Source organism: Emydura macquarii, unplaced genomic scaffold (assembly GCF_026122565.2).
Source record: "Emydura macquarii macquarii isolate MOO-44397 ecotype Brisbane River unplaced genomic scaffold, CSIRO-AGI_Emac_v2 contig_212, whole genome shotgun sequence".
NCBI lineage: Eukaryota > Metazoa > Chordata > Testudines > Chelidae > Emydura > Emydura macquarii.
The window spans coordinates 10248809-10266705 of NW_027130349.1; the positions used below are offsets into that span (position 1 = coordinate 10248809).

The 17897-nt window shown below is 39.2% G+C and overlaps 1 protein-coding gene across 4 annotated transcripts in view; it reads left to right on the forward strand.

Moving 5' to 3' along the window:
- Positions 1-4415: 4415 nt before the first annotated feature.
- The window catches only part of PTPRM (protein tyrosine phosphatase receptor type M), a 655839-nt gene continuing 642357 nt past the window's right edge, over positions 4416-17897 (forward strand). For all 4 annotated transcript variants that reach the window (XM_067547610.1, XM_067547612.1, XM_067547618.1 and 1 more), the window contains exon 1: positions 4416-4609. In XM_067547610.1, the coding sequence (XP_067403711.1) occupies positions 4534-4609 (76 nt within the window). In that variant the 5' untranslated portion in view covers positions 4416-4533. The remainder of the gene's footprint in view (positions 4610-17897) is intronic.

Here is a 17897-nt window from a genome sequence, read left to right on the forward strand (position 1 = left end):
TACTGCAAGCAAGACATGAGGTGTAATTCTTCCACTCTACTCAACACCGATAAGGCCTCAACTGGAGTATTGCATTCAGTTCTGGGCACCACACTTCAGGAAAGATATGTACAAATTGGATAAAGTCCAGAGGAGAGCAATAAAAATTATTTCAGGTATAGAAAACATAACCTACAAGAAAAGATTGAAAAAAAACTGGATGTGTTTAGTCTGGAGAAGTGAAGACAGAAGGGGACACAATAACAGACTTCAAGTATGTAAAAGGTTGTTACCAAGAGGAGGGTGATAAATTGTTCTTCTTAACCACTGAGGACAGGACAAGAAGTAATGATCTTAAATTGCAGCAAGGAAGGTTTAGGGTAATTGTGTTAGGTTAATTGTTGTAATTTGCATATGAGTAGGATGAGGTCAGAGTTAAGGTGGTGTATGTGAGTTTGATTTTGGTTGGTTATATGTTGGAACTGAAAGGGAGCAGGGTGGATTAATTTAAGTCACTGATTTTAATCATGCAAGTAGGAAATCTTGATTTAAATAATTGATTTCAATCTTGTTTTGCATTTGTACTTTTAAGTTATTTTCCTAAAGAAAATTTATTCTTTTTGGTGGTATAACCATTAGAACATGCTGGTTTGCAAGCAAATATAGCATTTACACCAAATTTGATACTTCTTTTTTCAAACCAGGAGGATAGACTGTATTGATACATATTTATTTAAGCAATTATATATGTTAACATACATAAAATCAGGTTCTTAGTTTTTGTATTTTTATGTTAGAAAATTGTGAATGGTACATTTCTTATTTACTAGATGCTTTTAAAAAAATTATGATTGGTGTCAAACTTAATTTGGATGAAAACTGGAATTAAAATTAAAAAATGTATAAAAAAAATTTAAAATTATTTGTATTAGTTAAATGTCCTGGACGCATAATTGTTTTCTGTCTTATTAAAACCTATTTCGCATTAAAAATTAACCCATCTATTAAGCAAAGGAAATATTAATTGCAGTTCGTGAAATAACACATTGTTTCTGGTCAACATGGGCCAGATTTTAAAAGGTATTTAGGTGCCTAAAGATGCAGATTTGCACTTCTGAAAATACCACTAACCTACTTAGGTGCATAACTCCCTTTGAAATCAATGGAAGTTATGTGCCTAGACTGTAAAGGAGCTTTTGAAAATCTCACTTAGCATCTATCTACATCTTTAGTGGCCTAAATATCTTTGAAAATCCGGCCCTATATCCTTCACGATTTTGGAATTAGTAGATCTCATACTTTCCCACCTGGTTTTAATTTGGTGCTTTGAAGAGAAAAATTAACTTTCATGCTTGTTTCCCAGTTGGTTTCTTGAGTTTGAACTAGTACAAATGAATAAATAATTTAATCTGCACCTGCTAGCTAAACTGAACCCAAAATAATTAAGACAAAATCTTTTCTGCACAACAGAAAATGAAAGTACTTACATTTGGAAAAAATGTAAAAACCAGCATTTGCTTCACTGTAAAGAGTGAGAATAATATAGATACTTAATGCAGTACATGACATTGTGACATTTTTAAAGGTTAAGTAGACTTCAAAAAATAAGGTGTTTCCCTCTCATTATATGTATAACTGTATGTAAAAAGCCAGCACCCTTTAACTGAATAAAATTTGAGGGGGCCTCACTGATGCAGCATATTATTGTTTTTATTTATTTATATTATTTTAATAAACTTTACTAAGTATTACTCTTAGCATAGGTTGTCAGTTACGAATTTAATTTAATTTTTTAAAGAACAATATATTTAACTGAAATGAAAAAGTCCAGTTTAAATTTTAAAAAATCTGATTTTTTTTTATATAATCTATTTTTATCCACCTTGACAGGAAATTTGCTGTAGAAAGGAGGACTATGAGAGTGTGCTTGAGTATTATGAAATTAAGGTGGTGACAAATGCAAATTTAGGTCGGTGTAGATGAGAGATTGGATTATGAGTGATTTCCTGGATTTTTAGTGATTGGGTTGAGTATAAATGCATCGAGTGAATTTAGCTGTAAATTAAATAACTGCTTTCAATAGAAATGTCTGTTTTTTCAACAGTTATATATACAAATTAAAATACATACTGAAACAAGACCATCATTTTCAAAAGGGGCCATTCCTTTTGGGTTTATGATGTTAGAGCTGTTCATCTGTTGGAGTTTGGAAGAGCTCTTTTGCACACCTCCTAAACTAGGTAGGACAGGTGGGTGAGTAGAACAGAGATGTCTAGACAACTAGTTCAAATTATAGAAATTACATGTACTATTGCCAATTTGCTGCCAACCAGTTAAACATCAAAGTCTTCAGGAATGAACCATCTTTTTTACACATTTTTTTAAAGCTAGGAAATTCCATACAAATAAGTGAAGAAAACACTCAAAATTTAGTTAAACACTCAGATGCCAGGAAGTGATACAGTTAATGTTATTCTGCTGCCGTGTGATAGTTTTTCAGCTAACTGCTCTTCCCCTAAAATCCTAAATGCTACAGACCTAGAGAATGTGTTGGACAAGAAATGTGTCAATAGAGATATACTGGGCCATTAACTGTGACAGTGAAATTAGTGTATGTATAAGCAAACAGGAAAAAAATCAAGGTAGCACAACTACACAAACTTGTAGAAAAAATGAACATGTAACTAAAACATATTGTAACTTGCAACACACTGGGGGGGGGGGGGGCGGGAGGGTGAGAGGTAGAATTAAGGCTTTATCTGCAACCAAGGGCAACCCTGCTAATGTGCATGTAAGTGACACTGAAGTCAATGGTGTTCTCTGTGTGAGTAAAATTACACGTTTGCTGACTAAACCCTTGTGGCAGTTTTTCATTTTTTTAATGCTTAACTGTGGAACCTTAAAGAATTTGTGTGAACTTAAATTTGGCACAGCATTTACATTTTGTATAATAAAATAGCTTTTATAAAAATGAGGACCAATAAATATGTTTCCACAATAAAAAAATCCAGTTAAGGACATTTATATATAAACAAACATCTCCTGTGCACTGTCTGAAATCTTAATAATACCTCACTGAAAGTGAAACTGACTATAGATAAAATAAACTGACATTGTCAAAGCTGAGACACATGCAAGAAATAGAGAATGAACAGTGACAGGTAAATTGAATTTTAAAAATTCTTTCACCTTTAATAGTATCCCACTCCTGCAAACACTTAAGCAGGTGCTTAATTTTACTCTCATTAGTAGCCACATTGAAGTCAATGGAACTAAACACCTAGGGGGCAGGAATGGTCTTTTTGTGCTGTGTTTGTACAGCATCTTTCACAACGCTGATCATGACTAGGGCTCCTGGTGCTCTGGTAATTTAAATATTATTAATAATAATAATATCTACCTAGTTAAAGTAAAGCAGCTGCATAAATGACTGTAGGATTGGGGTCTAGAGTTTTATTAGCAGCATACATAAAGAAATATGTTTTCAACCTAGCATTTTTAATTGTCAGTACATGGAAACACATTTAAGACATTTCTTTTTGGTAAGGACTCTGCTGTACTTGGATTTGGAGACTGGGATACACATTTGCAGTTTTCCTGTTTTTACATAAAAATGAAGAGCGGCCTAGAACCAATTGGCCCGGCTCCCAGGATCTCCGTTTAAAAACAGTCTTATGTTTGGTCGTTTGTCTTCTTTCTTGCTGGCTTTTGGTGCCTCAGACTAACACCAGGCCAGAGCACGGGGGGGAAACTGGAGACTGGCTCGGCTGTCAAGGGGCCAGGGCTTTAAGGAAACTGCGCAGCACAGCAAGGGAAGGGAAGGAGCCGGGGCTAACTGCTTGGCGGGTGGGACGCGGGAACGACTCGCGGCGTGTTACGAGGGATTAATCAGCCGCGTCTTTCTTCCGATGGGGAGTTAAGAGGCTCGAACCCCTGCGCACTTTTCCCTTGCCCGGGCAGCGGCCGCCGGGGCCCAAGTGAATGAAGGGTTGTTGCGGTGGGGGGCGAACTTCCAGCCTCCTCCTGCCGGGACCCAGGCGCACGGCAACTAAGTGCGGCGGCTTTAAGTTGCACGAAGAGGAACCCGCACCCGTTTCCCCCAGCCCCGGAGCTACAGGCCGGGCAGCACCACTCGCCCTCTAGCGGGGGCCAGGCGGCGGCGCTGGCGGCGGCTGGGCGTGACTTCAGCGCTGTCTTTAGCCCGCCTGCCGGGGGCACCGCGCGGCGGCCGGGAGGAGGGAGGCGAGCGTCAAAGCGCTGCCAAGCGGGGAGCGCCGGGCGAGCGAGGAGGCTGCAGGGCTGGGGCTGCCTGCGCGAGAGGGCGGAGAGCGGCGGAGCTGCAGGAGGTGGGACGGGACGGGACGGGACGGGACACCCAGGCTGGAGCAGCAGCAGCGGGACTGGGAAGGCGGCTCTGCAACCCTCCCCCCAACAGCGCCCCAGGGCGAGCCCCACCCCGCAGCCCCCGCCCGGCTCCAGCCTGCCCCCGGGAGCCGGCGGCCGGGGGCTGCCTCCCATCTGGCTGGCGGCCGCCGCGCGCGGAGCGGGGGAGCCATGGGGAAAGTTGGAACTTGCCTGCTGACTTTGGCCGGACTTTGGCTGGCAGCCGGAGCGGCGGAGCCCTTCGCAGGTGAGGAGTCGGAGGAGCCGCGGCCCGCCGGGTGCCCGGCCAGCTGGGGGGCTGGCTGGCTGCGGGACTGGACGGGACGGGAGGCGGGCGAGGCTGCGGTGGGGGGAGCTGTTGTTGCCTGGGAGCGGCGGTGGAAGAGAGCCCGGCTGGGGAGGAGGGGAGCTCGGTCCGCTTAGCCCGGCTGCCTCGTACCCCCGGGGAGCGCGGGGAAGGCGCTGAGTTCTTGGGCGTCTATCGGACGGAGCCCAGCCAGCCCACCGCAGCTGGAGGCGGCGGGGGAGGAAAGCCCGGGCTGGGGGGGGGGGGGTTAATTATTGTATTACCGGGTACCTTCTTGTACTTGGCCTCTCGCCAAGTTTCCTGCTGCCCTGAGCTGCAGGTGGAGGGTGGAAGGAGTGTGGGGGGGGGAGAGGAGTGTAGAGGGTTTGTGTCTCTGGGCGCATCTTCAGGGCTTAATTTGCGCCAGGGCTGAGCCTGGGCCCCTCTAGGCTTGCTGCATCAGTTAGGAAAGTGTTAAAAAAATGGCTTTGCGCCCCCCCCCCGCTCTTCCCCGCACCTCTCATTGCAAACTAAGCACTGCACACCCTGGCCGGGCGCGAGTGCTACAAGGTGACAGCCAAGGGTGCAGCCGGCTGCGCTTCGCGGAATGCTGGCAGCCCGCTGGGCTGGGGCAGGGCCCGGAGGGAGGGGGCAGGGGCAGGGTTTTCTTGCCTAGTGGGTTGGAGTTGCGATGGACAGCTTAGCAGCTGCTGAAAATTTGGGGGAAAGGGAACTTTTGGTCTCCACGGGACAGGCCTGAGAGCCCTCCCTTACCTCCAGAAAGCAACAGAGGGAGGGGTAACAGCAGCCCCCCCACACTATCCCGGTCCCTTAGGTTGCTCTTCCTCCTTCTTTTCCATCAGTTTGTCCATTCATCAAAGCTGAAGCTTCCTTAATAACTCTCTTTAAAAATTCGCACCGCGTTTAGGTGGGGTTGTACAGTGACAGCAGTTGATTAGCCTAAAAAGCAGAGGGACAGTCCCTTTTAAAAGTACAAAACAGGCTTCACCCTACAGTGAAAGCTCTAGGAAAGGGGGAAAGCTGTGCATGTCCCAGCCATGCCAGGTTTTTACATCCATCAGGCAGTTCCAGAAAAGCACTCATATTGATGCATGTCCGTCCCTCCCCTTTTTTTTTAAATAGCAGTTTTAGGTTTGCTCCTCAATATCATCTTTAGTCTGTGTTTTCCTCCCCCATCCATAACAAAACCAATATATTTTAAAATGTACCTTAAAGAAACCTGTAATTCTGGGCTGAACGTTGGACTGTGAAACAGTTTTGTACATTTATTTGGAAGGAATGAGTAACTTCAAATTTATTTATTTATTTATTTTAACCTGAAGTTAGTGCATCTAAGATGACATCTGGTCTTCACTTCATAGTAAAAGCGCTTCCTGGGGCGGAGTAATACTCTTCACTGTACTTATTTCTGAGATTGCTGGATAGTTTGTATTTTGCACATTACATGTTGCTTGCAGGCAGCATTGTAGTACAGCCAAGTTTTGTGCTTAAAGGATTTTTTAAAAAATAAATCTGTTCTGGTTCAATGGTGTATATTAGGGGCACTGTGTATATTCAGCTTGTGTTTTCTCTAATTTCTTTTGAACATTTGCAGATAAGCCAGAGGGTTCATAAGTGAGGAAAAATGTTCCAGAGGATTGCATTAGGATATCTCTTCCAGTAATCTTGTTAGGATGAGGCTATCCTCAGCAGTGATTTATAGAACTGAACTCATGTATAGTAGTGCTATAACTCATTAATGTTGGAAATCTAGTGTTCAGGCTTCATAGAATCATAGAAGTCATAAAGTCCAGCCCCCTGCGCTGAGGCAGGACCAAATAAATGTTGACAACTCTCGCTTTATTAAGATAAACCCATAATGTGCTGCCTTGCCTGCCTGCATGATCTTATTACAGTTTGTTTAAAGTTAAGCTATGGCAGCTATCCTTTTGTTGGATTTTTAATTTAGTAGCATGCAAGGATGTGTTAATACTTGCATTAGGGTCAACGTTTAAGTGCTGTTTCTTTTGCTTAAGTACAGTCCTGCCCTAGTATTACTTTTGCAGCTTTTGGTTATAATATTAGTTTACCTTACCACACGCTGAGGAGATCGTGATGTGGAACACAAACAGTTCAGAAATGTCTTTATGTGGCTTTAATGTTCTATGTATAGAGTTAGTTCAACTGTATTATTATATAACACTGTGAGTTGGCTAGGTTTTGGAGTGTTGCATGAAATATATCTATATATATATAGATATATTTTAAAGCTCAGTGGGCTAATGGATATAACTGAGCACAGAATTTGGCCTACTCTGTATGGTTATTTTTTTTTGTTTATATGTAAAGATAATGCATGAATTATTTTGCTTTGATTCTTTGCACTTGTTAAGAACAAAATTGATGACTTTTTGTCCGCTGTGATACTGCACCATAAAAAGTGTCTGTGGGTTATTTTTGCTCTTTGTGTATCCTGGGGGAAAAAATGGTTCCTGTTGCTTTTGTTAAAAGCTTGATGCATCAGTCCCACTGACATTAAATTACAATACAGTTTGTCTTAGTTGTGTAGTTGCCTAGTCTCCTGCCACAAAAGTGAACTAACTATGTGGTCACGCTATTAAAAAAAGCAAAGAAACTACTTTTCTAGTTTTGTTCAAAAGGTGATCTTTGTAAGTTATACTTTCTTCTTTTTTTTTTTTTTTTTTTACACTGACTTCTTTTTACTCTATGTTCTGATGTCTTCTTCAGATGTTCATCTTTTTACTTGGGAACTAATCACCAGAAAAAACCAGATCTTTTTTGTTTTTTAAAGCCTTAAACTGATTTCAGAAGATTACTGGAAAGCTTCAAGTTAATAAAAATGAGGTTTTCTGTGGAGTTCTTAATTGATTAATCTGAAACTGATTAATCAGTTTAGGATGACAATGTTAAGAACTAAAACTCAAGAAACAATAATAAAGATATATTAAACAGAAAACACTGGTTATTTGGAGTTAAAAACAAACCAGCCTAGGAATGTTACGGAAATGCATGGCATAAAGGATGTATTAGTCCTTAAAATATTCTTTTTTGAGAAGAATTTTAATTTTTAAAATAATTACTATCCTGAATAATTTAACACATTTTTCTTCATTTTAGTTTGACTGTGTATTTAATGGCCTTATATGAAGACTGATTTCTAAAATTACAAAAGTTTGTAAACACTAAGAGGTAGGATTATTGTGGTTATATGAAATCCTAATTTGAATTCAGAGTATTTCTTCATTTGTCTCTTTGATAGGTTATTTAGACTAGAAAAAACAAACTATTTCTGAAAATGATTTAAGTCAAACAAAAATATGCTGCAAACTGAAGAGTTACAAAGGCTGTTGTAAGCCTAAACGTTACCTTTTAAACAAAATGAAAGGTCTAGACATGATGAGCTCTGTCAAATGCAAAATGCTTAACTGAAATTGAAAGTAGAGAGAGGTGTAATAGAATTAAAAAACTCTGCATTTTTATAAGATCATCATGTTTCTGATAGACTTAAGTTTACACACATCCTTCTAAAATTGGTGCTTTTTGCTTATGACCCAAGCATGTCTTAGAGAGGCCTATTATTAGATTGTACAGTTCTTTTTTTAATTGTAGAAACTGAATGTGACGTACGTCCACTAATTTTTTTTTACCCTTGATTGTTTGTTTGTTTTTTTCACCTTGATCTGATGAGTCCCACTGCAATTTAAAAACAAAAACAAAAGTCTGGCTGAAAGGTGTTTATAAGTAGTCTGTAGTAACTGATGTGGTGCTGGTACTAACCTATGGTTCCGAGGAAAATAATTTGAAATAAAGTGCCTTGGAAATTATTGCTTTGTATATCATATTTTCATTTCTTTGGGCAGGGACTATGCAAATAGTAATCTCAAATTTTTCACAGTAAAATCTACAAAACACATAGTAATCAGCACTTTTATAAGGGAACAGTTGATTCACTGGGTTTTAAACTTCAAAGGGATGGTACTGATGTTTGGTCACTGAAAAGAAGGAAGAGTTACTTAGATTCCATAAGCGCTCTCCTCGCTGAAATGAAAATTCTGGCAAACAGTGAAATATGTAGATGTTGATAAAAACATTAACCCGATTTAAGAGTTTGTTGTTGTTTTTTTTGTTTTGTTTTGTTTTTAATTAGGCCAGGTCTTCACTTATAAGGCTTTACTGGTGTGCTATACCTGCACAGCACTTCTGCTTTGGATGCATCTTATATTGGCAAAACTGCGCTTTTGCCAGCATAATTTATTCCAGTCCAGTGCCTGCCTGCCCCTCCTCCTACTCCCTATAGGTGAAATAAGCAATACCAGCAAAAGTGTAGTTTTACCAGTAGAACTCTGCCTACACGAGGGGTTTCCGCTGGCACAGCTGTGTCATTCAGAGATCACATCTCCCCACACCCTGGCCAACATAGCTATGCAAAGGTTTGTATCGTGGACTGGCCACAGTAAACCAAACCAAACCAAACCAAACCAAAGCCATTACAATCTAAGGTCCTGCTGCTATTACCATTTACATATGTGACTCATGAGTTATCTCATTGATTTAAATGAGGCTACTCCTGTGAATCAAGTTGAAAATGTACGTAATAATTTGAAAGATCAGGCCCTAAACAAGTGATCTTGAGTGAAATAAACATAAATACATCTTTAGCTTCCTTGTAAACTAAAAGGATGCTTGTGATGTTTCATATTAAATAATTAGGTATTAGGCTTTAATGTTTTGCCTAAAAGGTATTTCTACAAAAAGAAATTGTACATATTTTTCAAATCATTATTGCGATTTTGATCTGGTGTGCCCATCATAAGTTAATAATAAAACCATATCAATCTAAGTCTTTTGTTAATTATTAAAAGTTTAGAGCTTTTTTGTTTAGTTGTAAATTAAAATGGTGGTATTATGATGATGATACAGTGGGAGAAAGTATATCATACCAGGTATTACAAGGATGTGATGATGATGGAAATTTCCCATAATGTTTCTTTGGTCTCAAAGTTGAATCATCAGAATCCGTGGGAACAAAAATTACATTTCCTTGAAACCACAGCAGGATATAATATTTTTGAAAATAGTATTTTTAATGCTCATGGAAGCTGCAGGATTGACAGCTGAATGGACTGACTCCTCAGTCTAGCCACAGAATATGTACAGGATGAACTGAGTAAACACCTTCAATGCATCCCAGTAATGTAATTTAACCCTGACTTGGAAGGGATGTTCCATGCCTATTCATTCTTCAGCTGTGGTAATGAATGTGTGTGTCAACCAGTTGTGATACGTACACCTGCCCTGCTCACTAGAAATTGGACTGAGACAATCAACTCACTTCGCATAAATCACTGACCACCCATCTGAAGATAACTGGTATGGATTTGATTTGTGAACCTGGAGAAGTAGTCTCCATGGACTTGATGTAAAGCCTGTTAAAGTCAATGGGCTCAGGACCAATACACCAGTCCTCTAGATCACTTGTAATTGTATGTTGATTAATCATTTGAGAGGTTTTTTTTTTTAATTTAGGATTTCTTATTGCCGTTGTCCAAATACTTATTTGATGTTTAATAGTGTTGCCTTGGTTAATGGCAAACATCTAAAACTAGTGCTAATGTCACATGTTGGAAGTCTCATAAACCGTTTAAAAATACAGCTTTGAAAGTTATGTCCATGGTAGGGTGTTTGTGTACTGTTTAGTTACAATAGAATTGAACCTTGAAATTGTTTCTTTTCAGTTCACTGATAATTTCTGTGAGTATGCTTCTGATTTAATAAAACGTGTAACCTTACCAATGCATATGTTAAGGACAAAATCTTTTTGGAAGTTTGGCATTAAAAAAAAAAAAAATTGTTAATAGTGAATTCTATTGTTTTACTTTTCCCCCATCCCATCATTTTCAAATTTTTTATCCCTCTTACTTATTTCACAATGCAGTGTTTTCAGTTGTAGTGTTTTGCTGGCTGTGATCTCTTGCTGATCACTAGGTGTAGCTGCATCTCTAAGTCCACTTTTCCAAGCAAAGAAAGATGAAGGATTGTAAACTGGGTTTTACTGATCTAGCGCGAGAAGTGTAGAATGCAGTGTCTTTGTAACCATCTAAAACTCTGATTTGACAGAAATTTGCAAGCACAGGTTTAAGGTTACAGGTTAACTGTTGGTTAATTTTGTGAAAAGTCAGCTTTCTTGGAGTATGTTCTAGTGATATTCAGCATTTGACTCAACAGAAAGCAAAGAATGGGGAATGAATGTGCCTGTGTAATAAATGAAATACTTGTGATCAGATTACAAAAAGTGCTAATACTTTGCTAGTGGTTTAAATGTAGAAGTAGTAAATAATGAGGTTATCTTACATGTATGCCTGGGAAGTATTGTAAGATTACATTTTATGCCCCCCTGATTGAAGGATTTATGAATCAATTAAAGTTTATTAAGCAAATACAGTTTTGGAATGCATATAGGACAACTTTCTCTTTTACTCAGTTACTTTTTTTTTAAATGGTTGATGTCCTGACAATTGAATTTTAAATTGATTTTGGAATGGCTGTGGGGTGAATATTGAGTGTTGTATGGGGTTTTAGTCATGTGAAGTCCATTAAGTTTAATAGGAATTGCATGGGTAAATCCCTGTTTGCACTGTGATCCAAAAATGTAAAGAGAAATACATTTTTTCTCCTGTCCATGTAAAGGATTTTTATATTGAAATTTCTAAGGATAATAGTAGAGCATTTTTTTCTTTTTGTTTTTATACTCCTGTAATAGACCTCTAACCTATGACTGAGTTATTAAAGTCCTCAAATCATGGTTTAAAGACTTTAAGGTACAGAGAATCCACCAGCAAGTGAGCCGTGCCCCATGCTACAGAGGAAGGCGAAAACCCCAAGAGCCTTTGCTAATCTGCCCTGGAGAAAATTCCTTCCCTACCCAAAAGAGTATTTAAGAACCTTATGGAACATGACTATCTGTTAGGTGCAGGGAATGGGAAATAGTGTCTGTCATCTGCAGTGGCCCTTTTCCAATTAAGGAGTGATAATAAGGAGCAGAGTCCTGTCCTGGTTTACTGAGACCAAAAGAATGGTCATGTCAAAGGGGCTCTCCAAAGACTGTAGAATTCGAGTAATGAGGTGGGTGGGAAGTGTAAGGTATCCAGATCTTTGTGAAGGAATTGGTGACATCCAGTGAGGGGGAAGAGAAGGAAGAGTGGGTATAAAAATTTCAAATATAAAAGTCTTTGATACCAGCTGGGAAACATGCCTTGAAGTGGTTTTATTATTCTTTCATTCATTTTACATATTTTTATTTTTTTAAACTTTTTTTTTACAGACCTTGTCTTTTTCATAGTATATAAAATTTGTTTAAAACCTTGTTTTATGATAGCTTTACATAGAAGTAGTTGGTGGTTTTTTGAGTATGTCATTGTGTGATAATGTTAATGATTAATGTGTAGAAAACAATGTCCTCCTTAAAAGCATTATTTTTTGCACACATTTGTACTCTATTTCTGAACTTGGGTATCATAATATGCAACATGAGGGGATTTTTTTCTGCAGTATATGTAGCTATTCTTATTATAACTGTCCTTTACAACATTCTTTTGTTAGGCAATAACATGGCATACGTATTTTTGCTTTGAAATAAGTAATATACAATTACTTGTTTTGTCATCCTAGCCATCTATTTCAATGTAACTTCTCCTACAAATGCTTTATCTCTTAGTGTACTGAAATATGAAGTATAATACATATGGTAATTATTTATCAGTCACTTGTACCATATTTATTAAGAGGGAGACTTTCAATAGGACTTGTGCTTCTAAAGTCCTTGGGTGCTTTTGAAAATGTCTCTAAATTACTAATTTATATAATTTTTTGGCTTGCTTAAAAAAATGCAGAGAGTGGATTTAACTTTAAAGATCTTTTTGAGACTTTTTGCTGTATAGTTACAGCTATATAGAGTCCTTATTTGCAATTCCCATTTGTAGTCATGGTGATTAAGGGTAAAATTCTACCCTTGAAGAAAAAATAGGAAAAGGTATGAGAGAGTTTTCAGTGTACTTATGCACCTGAAGAGAATAGTGGCATTTATGAAGAATTCTGCTCTGTGATTTTTATTGTGGATCTGTCCTTGTGGATCATCCTGTGTTAAATAATGAAGAGGGACAGGTCACCGGCTCAGAGAGATTGAGATTGCTTGATAAACTGGGTGCAAACAAACAATATATATTTTGATATGGCTAAATGTATACACCTAGGAACAAAGAATATAGGCTATACTTATGGGATGGTGGATTTCACTGTGTGAAGTAGTGACTCTGAAAAAGTTTTGTGGGTTGTGGTGGATAATCAGCTGACCATGAGCTCCCAAGTGTGACACTGTGGCCAAAAGATGTCGTTTCTAGCCATCAGAGGAGCAGAGTTCTTCCAAAGGGAGCAGTGGGAGCAAAAAACCTAGCTGGCTTCAAAACTGAGCTTGATAAATTTATGGAGGGGATGGTCTGATGGGACAGCTTAGTTTGGCAGTTGACTGATATTTGACTACTGGTGGTAGATATGCCCAGTGGCCTGTGAAGGTGGGTTCCGAGTTATTACAGACAATTCTTTCTTGGGTGTCTGGCTGGTGAGTCTTTCCCACATGCTCAGGGTTTAACTGATCGCCATATTTGGGGCTGGGAAGGAATTTTCTCCAGGACAGATTGGCAAAGGCTATTGGGGTTTTCGCCTTCCTCTGTAGCATGGGGCACGGCTCACTTGCTGGTGGATTCTCTGTACCTTGAAAGTCTTTAAACAATGATTTGAGGACTTTAATAACTCAGTCATATGTTAGGGGTCTATTACAGGGGTGGATGGATGAGGTTCTGTGGCCTGTGTTGTGCAGGAGGTCAGACTAGATGATCATATTGATCCCTTCTGACCTTAGCGTCTGACTCTATGATCCTGGGATGCATAACTGGGAATCTTGAGTAGGAATAGAGAGGATATTTTATCTCTGTATTTGGCACTGTCGTGACCACTACTGGAATAATGTATCCAGTTCTGGTATTCACAATTCAAGAAGGATATTTATAAAAACATGCCTCAAAATGATAGATTGAGCTCCCTCAATCTATTTAGCTTAACAAAGAAAAGGTTAAAGGGTGACTTGATTGCAGTCTGTCAGTACCTACATGGGGAACAAATATTTAATAATGGGCTCTCCAGTCTAGGAGAGAAAGGTATAACATGATCCAGTGGATATGAAAGTTGAAGCTAGACAAATTCAGATTGCACATAAGGTGTGAATTTTTAATGATAAGACTAATTAACCATTTACCAAGAGTCATGGTGGATTATTCATCACTGACAATTTTTTAAATCAAGATTGGATGTTTTTCTAAAAGGTGCTCTAGGAATTATTTTGGGGAAGTGCTAAGGCCTGTGTTATACAAGAGATCAGACTAGGTGATCACAGTCATTCCTTTTGGCCTTACAATCTGATTGATTGGCTTTCCATATCTGTGCTTCTGGTACATACGGCCTAGATGACTGAATAGGTAACTTCTGCAGTCCATATCCTGGTTTAGAGGACTAGATCTTCTAGAAACAGTTCCTGGTTCATGTTTTCTCTTAAGGCAGGATTTTGCATTTCCCTTGATAGAGCTTGAAACCCTTTTTGGATTTTTTTTTTTTTTTTTTTGCGGGGAGGTTTTTTTGGTGGTGGTTTTACTTGTTTAAGTCATCCAGCTAAACATCTAAGTGGGCTGATGCTTACAAATTATTCTACAGTAGTTGGTAGTAGTTTGTGATCACAAAATAAACCCACAGTTCACCAATTTCAGATGATTGTAGGAATAAATCTTCCATGTTTTGGTGTAAATCATTATCTTGCGATAAACCCAGGCTGTTTTTAGGGTCCACCATATGGAAAAAAGATAGATATTCAATATTGGAGAAAGGCAGAATGCTGGTTGATCATGATTTAAACACAGAAGTTGCTACCAGCTTCTCAAGATGCATACTGTCCTCCATCTGCATGAGAACTCTCACTGATAGCTCTGTACACGGGCTCCAGATAACATGGCTTCTTCCAATTTTGATGAAGTGTAGTTCAGAGCTGATACCACAATTTCGTGGCAAACTTCAATGTATAGAACATTACAAAGGTAGGTAGGCTCCGAACTGGACTTAACTGTCCTCTCTATATCTGTTTGCAATGTCTGTTCCGTCCTCTGACCTGTGGTTTTGCTTCATTCCAAAATACATATCTCAGTATTACCTATTCCTGCCTCTGTCCTCTAACTCCTAAAAAATAAAATAAAAGGCCCCAAGCACAGCACTCACCAGCAACTCTACAGTCTGTTTAATGAGTGTTTGCAAAATAGAGAGAAAATATTTATGCAAGATAATACAGTATGTCTTTCACCTTAGACTTGTTCTGTGTGTATATGTGCATATGTACATGTATAATTTAAATTATGATTACTTTGATGTTGCCATCAAAATAAACACTAAAATTCAGTATGTAAAATGTTTTTGTGACTACAATTTTTGGAAGTTTGCAATGTTATATGATAAATTACATAATCTCTCTCGTTTTGTATCTTAAGATATAAAGTGAAAACCTGCCTCCATTAAAGGCAATGGGAGTTTGATTATTGACTTCAATGGGGTAAGGATTTCACCCATAATTCTTAACTAATCCTAGGAATTTTGTATTGTGTACTTACATAGAGGGAAATAGAAGAAGGATTGACTGATTTAGACATACGAAGGAACCGAAATATTCAATAGATACCCTTTAACATTTGACAATTACTCTAGGTTTTTCTCTCCTCTCACCTACCTACCTTTTTCTGAAATCTACAGGAAAAGCTAAAGGACTTTCAGCAGCCCCATCATTTGAACTGCATTTTCCCTTTGACTTCTCCTTCAACAGTGACAGCTAATACACAAGCCAACCTTTCATTATAGAAGATGGATTAATGGTGTCTTTTAAGGATAACTGTAAGGGGTCATGCAGTTGATGCCCTCTTTTTACATATCTCTAGAATATCATTTTTGGCATGAATCCTTTTCAGCACTGGCCCAGAATACAAAAAAGTGAAGTTACTTGCAAATTTAAAGCTATTGGTTAGGGAGGTGCCTGCTAATTATTATCTGGAAAGTCAGCCCCTGATGTCTCTTTTTAAAAAAAAACTAACAAAAAACTCCACAATGAATGAGCAAGTATTTATTTAAAAAACAAAAGTTGGAAACCAGAAATTTAGGGCCATAAATTGTGTGATATAACTGTACTCTGTTATGGTGACAGTATAGGACATGGGTCGAGGACTGCGTATAAGGCCCTGAGACGTTTCATTTGTTACTTTCAATATTGTCATTGGGAGTTGCATACACAAATCTAGGGCAAAAAGGGCTTTATGTAGATTAGTTTAACATTTTCAGTTTTGGATTTTGAAGATGTTGGTCTCTGTTTTTTATTTACTCTAGGGTGTTTTTAAGAAGAAGAAAAGTCCTTTAAAATAAATAAACCTTGAAACATCCTGTCGTCCAGAAGCCCAAGACTAATAGCAGTGTGATCTGAGCAAATAAGATATTGGCTTTACTGCCTGCTGGATAAGGACAATAGGAGAGATTGGGGCAGGCTGTCTTGACATCAGGCACAGCAGTGTTTGGCATTTGAGTATTTAGCAGGCCAATCAGAGAGGGAAATAGCTGATGGATGGGGCTGAGAAAGAGCTGAGCAGAGAACTGAATTCTCATGTGTAGGAGAATAAGGGGCTGAGCAGAGCAACAGAAATCTGCTGCCAGTCAGAAGAGTGAGCAGAAAGAGGAAGGGCTGGGCAGAACAGTAGACCTGAAATGCCAGTCAGGAGAGGGAGATGTGAATATGACATCAACTAGGTATAAGGCCTTGTCTACACTTAAAAAAATGACTTAATATAGGTCGACTTACAGCCACCACTAGGAGCACTTCCACTGACCTAAGGGGCAGTGTAGGGAGCTGAGAGCTTCGACTCTTAGCTCCTGGGCTCCCTGTGGGCTGCCTCCCCCCCGACTCTGTGGTCTCAGCTGGGAGCTGGGGGAAGCAGCCTGGGGCTTCTGTTTTCTGCCCTCTGCCAGAACAGCCATGTCATTTTCATGGCTTAGCCTTGTAATAGACAAAGTTGCCATGGAGGGGAGCAGGTGAAGTTTCTGTACTTCTGGCCCCAGCTCTCAGCAGAGAATGGAGACCAACAGCCCTGGCGTCTTGCCCCGCTTGCAGCTGGGAGCCGGGCACCAGCCTCCCGCAGCTCCTGCTTTCTTGTCAAAGAATGACAGTCCCACCATTGATGTAAGGGGACACGGTGTCTACATTGACACTGCACCTCCCTACCTATGTCGACAAAAGCCCTACACCTCTCTTCAAGGTGGTTTTATTTTGTCGAAAAATCAGGTCAGTTTGTCCGCTGGAGGGAAGGAGTGTGCCTGCAGTGTGTACACCAGCACTGTTTTTATTGACAAAAGCTGACTTTTGTCGACCAAACTCCCTATTGTATACAAGGCCTAAGTCAAGGGGGGACTATAGGAGCAGGGACAAATATGCTGCTGATTATTCCTGAGCAGAGCCTTAGTTTCAGTGTATTTTTTGTTCACTAATCCGAAGTCTGTGATGATTGGGGGAGGGGAAAAATTGAGCTGGGCTTTGAGCTACAGTCAGGTGGCTATCCCTGCCAGAAAGTTGAGCAAAAGTTTAATTTGCTAACAAAGCCAGAGTAGTAAAATAAACTACAATTTGATTTCCTGCTGCTGCAAAACAACCTGATTGATTTTTAGGAGGCAGGTGTCCTCTTTCAAATACTTCATTACAGCCTTGCAGTTGAAGACTTAGCTGCTGATGTTTGTGCAAAGGAGTTTAATTTTAATATCAATCCTCAATTTGTGCACTAATTATCATACATGTTGTTACATACATTGTTTTAAATACATGTGTATAAAATGCAGTGTTGTATGGTTTTTAAAATGAAGTATTGGAAAATGTCTGGAACCATATCAGTTTAACTAAATCAAGATGAACTTGAATCAATGAAGGATATCACTGAAGCCCGGCGAAGGAAGCAGTAAGAGCATGATACAAGACCATATTTATAAGGAATGTGGGAAACTTAAACAAAAATACACTTTCTATAATTAAGGAAAATATTAAATGTTTTGTGTAATTTGCACTAATGTATAGGAAAAACAAGAAATTTTCTGGTAAGGGCAGGCCTTTTGT